At 34.3% G+C, this 13,775-nt stretch overlaps 1 protein-coding gene across 1 annotated transcript in view; it reads right to left on the bottom strand.

Moving 5' to 3' along the window:
• Positions 1 to 13,775, bottom strand: part of PLCZ1 (phospholipase C zeta 1) — a 46,366-nt gene that overhangs the window by 18,711 nt on the left and 13,880 nt on the right. Inside the window, exons 3-6 of the mRNA XM_044227374.1 lie at positions 11,642 to 11,843; positions 6,959 to 7,103; positions 1,512 to 1,661; positions 403 to 633 (exon numbers count right to left, since the gene is read on the bottom strand). Coding sequence (XP_044083309.1) covers positions 403 to 633; positions 1,512 to 1,661; positions 6,959 to 7,103; positions 11,642 to 11,843 — 728 coding nt within the window. The remainder of the gene's footprint in view (positions 1 to 402; positions 634 to 1,511; positions 1,662 to 6,958; positions 7,104 to 11,641; positions 11,844 to 13,775) is intronic.

A 13,775-nucleotide genomic window follows, 5' to 3' on the forward strand; every position in this document is an offset into this window, starting at 1 on the left:
GAAAACATTAAACACAGCCAGGAGTGCCTGGGTGTCTCAGTTGATTAGGTATCTGACTCTTGATTTCAGCTCAGGTCATGATCTCATGGGTCATGGGATCGAGTGCCTGTCGGGCTCCACGCTCAGCAGGGATTCTGCTGGAGAGTCTCTTCCTTCCTCTCCCTCTGCCTCTTCCCCTAATTGTGGCCCACTCTCTCTCTCAAATAAATAAATCTTTAAAAAAAAAAAAAACCAACACAGGAAAAGATATAACTTTAAAATTTTCTTTTCCCATGTTAATTTTTTCCAAACAAGTTTTATAAGGAAGAAAAAGATTTTTCCCTAAAAAAAAAAAAGTAATTCTCTAGTAAGAAAATACAACTTTTCAATCATTTGGAAGATTTTCACAAAGTATCATCTCACCCTCCTTCTCCTGAAAAGTGGTAATCCAGCCACATTTATTGTGTCTGATTTCTCTTCTGAATTGTCTTCTAAAACAGCCAATGATTTTGATTCTTTGACTTCACCATCCACATCTTGATCTATCTCTTCATATTCTGCTACCTGACCATGTTTATCAGAACCTTTTCTTTGACGAGTTTCCATTAAGGATCCTATTTTCTTGTTTCTAACTAGTATTTTGAATTTTAATACCTACAGAAATGATTTGAAAGAGAGATACAATTACACATTTACAGGGACGTTTGAATTTGAACAGTCACCGAAAAGCCTTTCACCATGCTTGCAGTTAGCCCACAGTAGTAAAATATGTAAGAACTCCTTCTTTTTCCATACTCCTCTAATACCTTAATAGAAACCAGTGATATTATAGTATTGACCAAAATTCACCCCAAAATAAACCTGTTATGACTGGGATTTACTGTGGCTCCATTTGTTTTACTTCCCACAAATTCCTGCTGTTTTTAAAAATTGGCATACATGAAAATTATATGTATGTGTGTGTGTGTGTGTATATATATATACACACACAATATGTGCATGTGTGTATATATATACACACACTTTTATTGTATATATTTGTATACACATATTGTATATATTTATACATAATTATGTATAATGTATAATTATTATATATTATTTCTAATACATTATATAAATAAATAACTCTTTTAAAAAAAAGTGGGAGAGGGAAACCTGCTGCCCAGATGCTAAGGAATTGGACAAGACTTTATTAACAACATACATCTCTGCCTCTTTCTGTCTTTGCCTATAAAACATACCAAACTCCTGTGGCCTAATATTAACTGACTTGAAATATTGGACTTATGGGGTAAGACTCACAATAAAAACGTGAGTTTTTACCTATATCTCTATATATTCACTTTATCAACATACACTTACCTAGATGCTCACAGGAACATTTCCCAGGCAACACATGGCAAAGAGACACCTCTATACATCATCAAAACTAAGCATTTTCATTGATTTCTTCTTACCCGGTTTTATGGATCAATATAATAATGACATGCTTTGTCTTATTAACCTGAGCTTCTCAGACAAAAGGTTACCTCTGGTGAAGGTAGTTTGTCTGGAAAATCATCAAGCATATCAGAAAGCAAGGAATCTCCAAAAACACACTGCAAAATGTCTGCCATCACTTCTTGTTGGGGAGGGGAGCAGTGGTTTTCTAAAGAGAGCACCACGGGGTAGTCAGATGTCTAAAAAATTAACCATTGCTATGGTTATTGGTCAGAACGCCTCAATAATTTTAATGCAATTAATAGAAAACAGTTCATCTATTTTAAAACTTACATTCTGTTCTGTACTTTTGCAAAATAAATATTCTTTAAACTGAAAGTACTTTTGAGTTTGACATAACAGGGAACATTAAATCGGTATAAAAAGGAAGATTATTACAATTTATACTAGAAATATAGGAAACAACTGAAGCATCCAACAGTGGGTATTTGTTTAAATAAATTATGCCACTTCCATTTAAAGGAATGATATAAATCTGGTAAGAAGGAGGTAGAGCTATATAGAAAGTTGTCTATAATATAGTCTTATGAGAAAAAAAACAAGTTGCTAACATATAAAATTCTACATTTTAATGTTTTAAGCATATACACATTGCTTACCAAATATATTAATTTATTTAGATATTTTTAAATGTGAAGGAAAAGCTTTAGCACAGATAAGTTAGAGGAGATGTTAATATTCCACTTTTTAATCTCAACTTCTATAATCAAAACTCATGGCTTTATAATTAGAAACAAAGATAAAGATATAATAATAAAAAGAAATCATTAAGTAAAGATGGCTTTATAAAGATATTTTCTGCCTTTTGTCACCACTGTACATTTGAAATGTGCCTCAAAATAGAGAAATAACATTTATTTTGGGGTCTCATTCAAAATTATTTTCTATATTTTGTTTCCTATATATTTTTCAGGGCACAATTTTACCAACTTGTTAACCAACCATGGACTTGCAAGGTCTGTTGCACTATCACAGACCTTTGAATAGGAGATACAATATTATTCTTTTTAAATGTATTTTCATTTCTTGTGGCTGCTATAGCAATTGACCACAAACTTGGTTGAAACAAGAAAAATTGATTCCTTCATAATTCTACGGGCCAAACTTTTAACTTCAGGTTCACTGGCTAAAATCAAGGGAGCAGTAGACTCTAAAGGAAATCTATTCCTTGCCTCTTACAGCTTCTGGTGGTTGCCAACTTTCATTGGCTTGTGGCCATATCATTCCAATCTCTACCCCTCATCTTCATATTGTCTCCTCTTCTCTGTGGCATTGGGGCCCACCCAGCTAATCTAGGATAATCACCTCATCTCCAGGTCTTTGATTTCATCCATTTGCAAAGACTCTTTTTCCAAATAAGTTAACATTTATAGGGTCCAGGAATTAGAACCTTTGCAGGTCCTTATTCAGCCTACTAGAATAACCTCATATATACTTACATATCTATATATATGCCCTAGTCTAATATTAAGAGAACAGTGTAAATTTTTTTCCAAATATAAAAGCTGATTTTGAGAATAGGTGAAGTGATGGCCTAGCAGGCAGATCTCTTAACTAGCCCCTGAAGCTCACTGGGGAAACTTCTTTTTTGGGGGGTCTTCTGTGGTCCTTGGCTCCACCTTCAAGGAAGGTCCTCTTAACTTTTATCCTCAACTACATTTAAAGTCGGTACTGAGGAGTCTGCTTTCCTTAATACCAGGCTACTTTTGCAGCTCCCTTCCTTTTTTTTTTTTTTTTATAAACATATAATGTATTTTTATCCCCAGGGGTACAGGTCTGTGAATAGCCAGGTTTACACACTTCACAGCACTCACTATAGCACATACCCTCCCCAATGTCCATAACCCCACCTCTCTCTCCCAACCCTCCCCTCCCCACCACAGCAACCCTCAGTTTGTTTTGTAAGATTGAGAGTCACTTATGGTTTGTCTCCCATCTTGTTTCACTTATTCTTTTCCTACCCCCCAAACCCCCATGTTGCATCTCCACTTCCTCATATCAGGGAGATCATATGATAGTTGTCTTTCTCCAGTTGACTTATTTCACTAAGTATGATACCCTCTAGTTCCATCCACATCGTCGCAAATGGCAAGATTTCATTTCTTTTGATGGCTGCATAGTATTCCAGGGTGTGTATATACCACATCTTCTTTATCCATTCATCTGTTGATGGACATCTAGGTTCTTTCCACAGTTTGGCTATTGTAGACATTGCGCAGCTCCCTTCTTGACCAAGGGTTGTTCTAAGCTTCATCTAAGAACATACTTGTGTTTTATTTTGCCATGTTGTATCACGTTGTGTCTAAAAAGTTAGACTCTTTATAAGCTTCCTTCTAATAAGTAACATGGGCCAGTAACTATATCCAATGTTCTTTCCTAGTCATAGTTATCAAGTCTATTTTATTTTATTCCTTTCTCGTCCCCAAATTAATGGTGACTATCTTGAGTAGAAAATTCAACCTTCATAGAGGAGAACACAGGCAGGACCTCTGTGACTTCAGCTGCAGCAACTTCTTGCTAGGCACGTCTCCAAAGGCAAAGGAAACAAAGGCAAAAATGACCTATGGGAACTTCCTCAAGATAAAAAGCTTTTGCACAACAAAGAAAAGAGTTGACAAGACCAAAAGACAACTGACAAAAGGGGAAAAGATATTTGTAAATGACATACCAGATAGAGGGCTAGTATCCAAAACCTATAAAGAACTTATCAAACTCAACACCCAAAGAACAAATAATCCAATCAAAAAATGGGCAGAAAACATGAATAGATATTCCTCCAAAGAAGACATCCAAATGGCCAAAAGACACATGAAAAAATGTTCAACATCACTTGGCACCAGGGAAATACAAATCAAATACAAATCAAAACCACAGTTATCACCTCACACCAGTCAGAAATGACAGATATTGGTGAAGATGTGGAGAAAGGGGAAACCCTCTTACTTTGTTGGTGGGAATGCAAGCTGGTGCACCCACTCTGGAAAACAGTAGGGAGGTTGCTCAAAACATTGAAAATAGAGCTACGCTATGACAAGCAATTGCACTCTTGGGTATTTATCCCAAGGATACAAAGGTAGTGATCCAAAGGAGCACTTGCACCCCGATGTTTATAACAGCAATGTCCACAAGACAAAATCAGAGAGGGAGATAAACCATAAGAGACTCTTAAACAAACTGAGGGTTGCTAGAGGGGAGAAGGGTGAGTGGAATGGAAATTGGGATGATGGACATTAAGGAGGGCATGTAATATAATGAGAACTTATATAAAACTGAGGAATCACTGACCTCTACCTCTGAAACCAGTGAAACATTATATGTTAATTGAATTTAAATAATAAATAAATATTAAGAATATACACAGGTATCATTCCACTTGTATTAAGTTTAAAAACTGGAGGGGCACCTGGGTGGCTCAGTGGGTTAAGCCTCTGCCTTCGACTCAGGTCATGATCTCAAGGTCCTGGGATCGAGTCCCGCATCGGGCTCTCTGCTTGGCAGGGAGCCTGCTTCTCCCTCTCTCTCTGTACCTGCCTCTCTGTCTACTTGTGATCTCTGTCTGTCAAATCAATAAATAAAATCTTTTTAAAAAAAACTGGAAAAATTAATGTGTGGTATTAGAAGTCAAGACAGTTGCCAGCTCTTGTTTAGGAGTCAATGACTAGGAAAGGCATGAGAAATGGCTCTGGCTGTTAGTTATGTGTATTCAATTTGTAGAAAGGTATCAACCCATATGATGCTGATTTGTACATAAATATAATACAGGTTATATTTCAATAATAATTTGTAAAAAATGAAAGGTAGAAGTGAAAAATAAGTAATAAAATAAAAAAGAAAAAATAAAAAATATAAAATATAAAAAAAATAAAAAAAAAAAAGAAAAAGAAAGAAAATTCAATCTTTGATCTAACCTTTGCTGCAAAACTGAGTCACCCTGTTCACCTGAGAAGTCCCATTGAGTCTTTGTTGTTCAAAAACTTTTTTTTTCATTCCATCTCTTTCTCTTTGAGTCTCAGAAGCTGTAAGGGTTTTCACCCTTTCAAGGCCCGTGAATTTCTCCCTCTCTCTGCCTGCTTCTCTGCCTACTTGTTATCTCTCTCTCTCCTTCAAATAAATAAATAAAATCTTAAAAAAAATTTATTGAAGGGTTGCAGAGAAATGAGGAGAGGAGAGTTGAAGTTGACAACAATGATTTAGGATTGAACACAGGAGTTACCAGTAACTCCTGGTATGAGATGGGGAAGACCATGGGAAGAGCAGAGCTGAGAGAAAGAGGAATATCTGAAGCTCAGCTATACACATGTTAAGTTAAATATGCCAATTAAATATGCAAGAGGAGATGTCCAATACATACTTGTCTATGTTGGTATAGAGTTCAAGGGAGAGAAATAAATTTAGAAATCATCAGAAATAAGATGTTTAAGAGAATCAAAGCCACATATTAATGCTTTATACTAAAATAGAAAATTTTCATATTTTATATGTATATTTTATAAATTTTTAGTATTTTATACTCTCACATAATAGAGCAATCGACTTAAGTTTGTGATTTTTAAGTTACGTTTAAATTTATAGATAATGTATCGACCTATTTAGGAGAACTTTAGGCTTATCAAATTTGTAAGTTTAATTTATTAGCTATACATTGTTTAAGTACTCAGTAAGATTTTGTTAAATCTCTTCAATGGCACTGCAACTGAAGTACTTAAGAAATAAATATACTAACTACACAAAAATAATTTAAAATGTCTGAAGGTGCTTAATTAGCCAAGTTTGTAAACAGAACCAAGTTTTATTCTAAACTGAGTGTTAAAACCCACTTAATTTATAGACTAGGATTTGTAGGCTGAATTTAGAAGCTCTCAAAAGAGCTAGATCTTTGAATCCGTAATTTTAATAAGGCCAACAATAATTTTTTTAAAAATCCAGAGTAAACTTCTAAACATTCTCTGCTGTATGAATTGCTGCCATCATAGTCATAAAAACTGTCAACAATCTAAGTAATACATTTTTGACAGGTTTTTGCTTTTTGAAAATAAAGTGCTTGAATATTGGTAAAATATTTACTATTATATGGACCAGTATTTCTCAAACTTTTTTTGCTTGTAACTCACAGTAAGAAATGTATTTTACATTGTAACACAATACACACACACACATACATTACATTGTGTTACAATGTAAAATACATTTTTTATTGTGAGTTACAGCCAAAAAAGTATATATATACTTTTATATATATATAAATATGTATATATAATTTACATGTATTATAATTAAACAAAAAGTTCCCTGAAACATTCATCTTACTACTTGAGATTAACTTTGATAAATCTACCTTTAAGTACATAGTACATAGATCATAACACATAATTTGAAATATCACTGATCTAAACTAAGGCCAAACATTATCGGATTTAGAAGCAAGTAAATTATACTGTGTTTAGAAAACTATAATTTAACAAAGATACACACGTACTAGGAATGCAAATTTCTCTATTGCTTGGATAACAGTTTTAAACAGAAGCTTGCTGGTGAGTGTATAACCGTGGTAAACAACAGGCTCATTTCGTGATCCATCCCAGCAGTCAATTTCTAGGCAACGGCATCCTTTCACAAGGGCACTAGCAAAATTTAAACAAAATAAACTGTCATTTCTGGATCATTAAAAATGTATGCCAGAGGGTCAAAATATCCCAAAGACTATTTGTGATTTTGCAATAAATGGATAACGGAATCCATAAGAAAGACAAGTAGCTGTGTTGAACTGAGCACACTTTTCCTCTTGTTTTCTGTAGGCACAGCCTGACCCGGAAGTAATATGAGCCATCCCTAGTTCCATCACCACCAAGATAGAGCAGTGTGTTGTGCTATGGGCTCTGAACCCTTTAATTTCTCCGTATTCCTTACCCTCTCATTCCGACAAGGGCGGGAACTAAAATTTCAGTCTCATAAAAAATGTTTGTTAGCTATAATTCATGATCAAAAAACATTTATTGTGTTTTTATTAGAAAAAAATGGGAAATCTAGGGATGTAAGAAAACAAGCAGCAAGCAGACATAAGTGATGTCCTAAAATACAATCCTGGAAGAGAAACTGAATGAAAAGAGAGCTGACTTGAGACATCAGGATTTTAGAGTCAACTGCCACGTATTGGGAAGTAAATAGAAGAAGACCCCTGCTATACTCGAATATCTTTTTCCCAGAGAAGACCAAGTTAACCCTTGTTTTCCAAGTATATTGAGTTATCCCACTGTATCTACACCAGTTGCATTCAGTCAGGACAATTTCACCTCCTAGGGGACATTTGGCAATGTCTGCAGACACTTTGGGTTGCCATAACTGGGAATGGAAAGGAAATTTGCAACTGGAATTTAGATCATAGAAGCCAGGGTTACTGCTCAACATTCTACTGCATAGAATCAGTACCACCGCCCCTCCATAGCAAAGAACGATCTGACCTCATATGTGAAGATTTGAAAAACCCTGCCCTAAGCCATAACAGGAAAAGGGAGTGTGGTCCCAACACCAAGTACCTGAGAGAAAATCAGCAGTCCTCCAAACAGAAGCAAAGGAGCCATATGAGAAAATAGAACTTTTAGATCTAACACTTCTTGGGGCATCAAATTTAGTCAACTTTCTAAGGATAGGACTCAAGCAATATTAAGGGACAAGTGTTAACGGAACAAAGATAAAACAATTATGACCCCAAAATCCAGGTGCTGAATTCAGAAAATAGAGAGATCTTATGCTCCTTTGAAAATAATACAGATGAAAGATGGAGGGAACCCGAAGAGGCAGCATTAGAGGGGAAGGAAGTCTCATCTATCCTGGAGGCTTCACCAAAACAATGCAAAATATAAAATTAAATAATTAATTTGTTTAAGTTTTTTTGAGGTTTGTTTGTTTTTTAAGACCATTTTTGTTGTTTTGTTTTTTTTTTTTAAGTGTACATGGCTTTATTCAGGCATATAGTGATACACTATAATGTAAAATTTCAGAGTTTTGTTCATCTGCTTATTCTTGTTTTGGAGGAATGACCTAGTGTGCTCTTCAAAGAAAATGTTCTTTACCCATTAATACTTCCATGGATGAATTAGGTGATGATCTAATATACATACAAGTCCTAAACTGGGTTATATCTGTAGAACTCAAAATGAATGTAATTCTCATCTTGTAGATTTATTTACATATTTAGATTTTAAATTGGAAAAGAAGCAATAACCATTTGTAAACTTTATTAATTGCCATTAAAAAATATTTGCATTACTCTCCTCTTTGTTGATTGTCAAAGTAAATTATCTTGCCTTTTTTAAATTGCTACAAAATATCAGTCCTCTGGGCTGTTACCAGAGAATAATCTTGAACGTTTTGCTTGGAAAACAAAAAAACTACCAAAAACCAAACTGTGAAAGAAAACTTTCCATGAAGGAAAACCCAAATAATACTGGTTCTTGCTACTTCTCTAGATAGCTGTAATTATCCTTAGATCAAGCCAACCTTTACCAAACTGCTTATTTCCACTAAATGGTTTGGTCCCCGGCAAAAATGATTTGAGTGGATTTCACTGTGTCAAGCCAACTCCTTTTACTTGGAGACACGTAAAAGAAAGTAGTGTCGGGGTAACTGGGTGGCTCAGTGGGTTAAAGCCTCTGACTTCGGCTCAGGTCATGATCCCAGGGTCCTGGGATAGAGCCCTGCATTGGGCTCTCTGCTCAGCAGGGAGCCTGCTTCCCTTCCTCTCTCTCTGCCTGCCTCTCTGCCTACTTGTGATCTCTGTCTGTCAAATAAATAAATTTTAAAACCTTTAAAAAAAAAAAAAGAAAGAAAGAAAGTAGTGTCTCTCCCAATGGTGTTAGGGAAGCCACTTTCACACTGAGTCACCTTTTTGGAAATGAATAATAGAAATTTCTCTGTCACTCAGTTAAAAAATCCACTTAAATAAGTTTAAGGGGCTTTTCATGGATTAAAATATTTAATGCTATAAGGTAGTTAATATTAGTCTTCCTCTTTCAGAGATGAGGAAGTTGAGACTCAAAGAGATTGTAGCAGTCATAATTAACAAAGGAGGGAAAGAGAGGAAAGATCAGCCCCAGAAACTTTGCATTAATCGATCAACATTACATTATTCGACCTCTCATGCATAGAGGAATTTTGAAAAACTTGCATTCTAAAATTGTATCTTCCACAAGTGGGTGGAAGAAGTATAATTAAAATTAAATACAATTAAATTAAATTAAAATTTAAAAGTTTAGCTGGGTGGAACATTTTCTTCATTCAAAAGTAAATGTTCTGCATTTCTAAATCAACCCAACTAAAATGCATATTTTTCTCATTTTTAAGAAAATTATGAGTAGAAATTTCTGTAGTGAAAGTATAGCTACGAATTGGGTTATCCTTACAGAATTCTCAATGGATACACTTCTGAGCTCATGAATTCATGTGTTTACACAAGATTTTACATGGGCCAAGCCGGGTTTTATTTGTGAATTTGGTATTATCATGGAATTATGAGCTATCTTTTCCACCCATGATTTCCTTAATTAGTGTCAACCGGTCACATAGCTTTGATATATTGATCAATCTATATATTGATGACTCCCAATCCTATTTTTCTATATTTCCTATTTTTATATATTTCTATTTTATCCTATTTATATATATATATTATCCTATATTTTTATATATTTCTATATATATATATCCTATTTTTATATATTTCTTCTAAGTCCCAGATATGTATACTTAACTGTCTGACCTAGCCCTTTGACAAAGAATTGGTATCTTAACTAAATGTGGAAACTATTACACTCTTGCTTTTGCCTCACACCCTAGAATGATCTCATCAGGTTTCTCTATCTCTGTCAATAGCATCATCGTATGCTAAGTTTTCAGGCCAAAAATCCTGATAGTATTCTCTTTCCCTTATATCTCCCTTCACATCACCTAGTAAGTCTTTTTGGATTTGCCGCCTTAACATATTTCAAATTCAACCACTGATCTCAACAGCTCCCTCATGAATTCGTCATCTACATAAACATCAACAGCTGCATTGCTACAGTATCTTCTCCAGTCATCATCTACCTCCAATCCTACACCATCAGTCTTTCCTGAACAGTAGAAAGTGAATCGAATTATGACATCATTTTAAGGAAAACCTCTCCAATGACTTCCTAATGAAACTGGAATAAAATCCAGTCTCCTTGCCATGGCCTCTAAGACCCTCATGAACTGACCCTATCTACTTCCTCAAACTCATCTCCCTTCAGTCTCCATTCGTTTCCACACTTGGAAGCAAGCCATCCTTGCTTTCTCTCATTTGAATATGCCTGAGCATTTCTTATTTCTTCTACTTAGTGTGCCCTTTCTCCCAAATATCTCTGAGGCTTCCTCTTGATCATCACTCACACCAAACTATATCACCTCTTGAGAAGTCTTTCTCAAGTAAAACCCTCCATGCCACCGTTACTTTCTCTCACATTACCCTAGTTTACCCTCTCCATGAGACTCATCTGTCCCTGAAAATACCAATCTGCCTACCTGCTTATGATGTCTATTCTCATGAACACATAAGCACTGAATACCTTATTCACCAATGTATTCTCAGCTGACCGCCTAAGCTGAAGCCTGGTATTAACAGTGTGATACCCTGTAGAGTGCAAAGTTGAAGGTGTCGCATAGATCACTTAATCTAAGTAAATCATTTGACATATAAATCTATCTATTTAATCTATAAATGCCAAGGTATATAATTTATCGATTTATGCATTGCCTTTACTTGTAGCATCGTGTCTTAATGTCTGGGAAATAACGTTAACCATATTTTTTTAAAATCTAAGATATTTTGGTGAAATAAGATAAGAACATTCTTCTTCATATGGTTTTCTATAAGAGGTACCCAAATTATTCAGGAAACCTCAGAGGGACAATAATCAGGGAAAGGAGGTCAACAAGCAGAACTTGAAGGAAAATGTATGATACTAAACCATAGAATAATTATACAGCCACCCAAAGGTTGGCTTTCCAACATACTCACAAATCAAAATTTCTTTTTCCTATATTTTTGTACAACAACCATAGCCTTCTTTTACCGTGAATTACCCACTTACTGGAACTTCCAAGTGCTGTAAAATGTAACGGATATAAAAATCAAAATAAATACCTTATATATCCCCAAAGGTCACTTGGTCCCAGTAGCTGGTCGGATATCAAGTATGTATTATGTGAACTTGAAATAAAATAATCATTTAATGGATGATTCATATCTTGATAAACTTTTCTACAATCATTTTTAAATATTAGACATTCAGGTGAACCCATGTATCTTATAAAACCTTCAAATGACATCTGGTGTGCTCTCTTAACTAGAAAAAATAAATTAAAGAGATGCAGAAATATCATTAACTATATAAAAATACATCTCATTAACTATATAAAATATCTGTATAAATATCTGTAAAAGAACTCTAGAAATATCATTAACTGTATAAAAATTACATCTGTAGTAGAGCATGTTTCTAAAATATTCATTTAGAATTAATATTAACACCATTTCTAATTTTTCTGTGGAAATGATTTTTTCTAATGAATACCCCTAGTTCTTCTATATCAACATTCAAGTAGAGAGTGTATTATTTAATTCATCTCTGATTTTTTAATGTTTTAAAAATACGTACAAGAAAATACACATATCATAGGCCAATGAATTTCCATAAGCTAAACATCTAGATAAGCAGCACCTTCCTCAAAGAACAAAACATTACAACATCCCAGAAGCTTGCCTTCTGCTAAGTTTTCACTTTCTCCCCGCTAACTCAAGTGTATTCAGTGGTCTGACTTCTAATCACCTAGCTTAGTTTTCTCTGTTTTTTTGTGCCTTAAAGGAATGAATTCACACAGTATGTATTTTTTGTGGCTGATTTATTCTGCTCAATATTGTTGCTATGATTTATTCTTATAGTTGCAAATAGTTAGACATTGTTTATTCCCATTGTTGTGTAATATTCCATTGTGTAAGTACACCACAATTATTTAAGAGTTCTATTCTTGAGGAACAGCTAGATAATTTCCAGTTGGAGGCTATTACTAAGAATGCTGCTATAAACAATCAGTACATGTCTTTCATTGCAAATATGGATACATTTCTGTTGGGTACATACTTATGAATGGAATTGCTGGATCATTCACGTATTAGCATCTCTAGTAAACTGTCTCTGAACTTTTATACCATTGACATAATATTACCAAAATTATGTATTTAAGCAAAACACTGACTCTGGAATCAGATAGTTTTGGTTAAATCTATTTACTTCCTACACATTAAGCATGTTACTTAACTTCTCCCTATCTTTGGAATGATGGTAATCATAGCTCCTATCCCTATATAGTATTTACATAAATTAGCTCTAGAAATGCTAGTTGTTATTATTATTTTATTGCTCATAATTCAGCTTGTCTCAAAATGACAAGCGGTGTGAACATTCACTTTAAACTAGAGAGTGATCCTTGGCAAAGAATTTTATTTCTGGGAGTTTATACTATATAAATAGAGACTCAGACAAAGATTGATGTGCAAGAATGCTCACTCACACTAGCATTTATAAATAATGCTAAAGCAAAATAAATGGGGGAGAAAACAAATTAAGGCTCAAAATATGATACAGTACTAAGCAGCAATTAAAAATAATGTACCAGAAAAAAAAAATACAGTGACAAAAGTAAACACTTATTACTTCATTAAAGTGAAAAAGCCAGCATTCAAAATGCTATTACAATTTTGGCTTAAAAAATGAAAGCTAGAGGAGAATACATAAAATGTTTAGAGGCATGCAAACTCTGCTTGAAAGAGATGCAAATTTAGGAGTATGGGAGCATATGGGCAAATGCATCATATATTGTAATAGTAAAGATTTGCATAAATTTCTTCTTTTTTCTGGAGCTGTGATTGCTTTATAGCTCTTTTGAACTACTGAATAATTAAGTTAATATTTTTGATAATGGGATAGGAAAAAAACAAACTCATTTTGTGCCCTTAAAAGCTACCAGATTGAGATGAGAGTTAATCTAACAGATATTTAAAAGCCTCAATTGGTACACATTGCATACAAAAGTGGGATGAGATTGAGGAGCCAGCAGCATTTGAGACTATCCAATCATAATTCTAATTGGCCTCAATAAGTGATCAATAAGCATGTAAATGAAGCACAAGGTCTTGTGTGTGTGTGAAAGTATCTGAGACTGAGGGAGGCTTAAATGATGAAATAGATGAATTATAGTTAAAATGCAAACACAATTCC

The sequence above is a fragment of the Neovison vison genome, chromosome 12 (assembly GCF_020171115.1).
Source record: "Neovison vison isolate M4711 chromosome 12, ASM_NN_V1, whole genome shotgun sequence".
Taxonomy (NCBI): Eukaryota; Metazoa; Chordata; class Mammalia; order Carnivora; family Mustelidae; genus Neogale; species Neogale vison.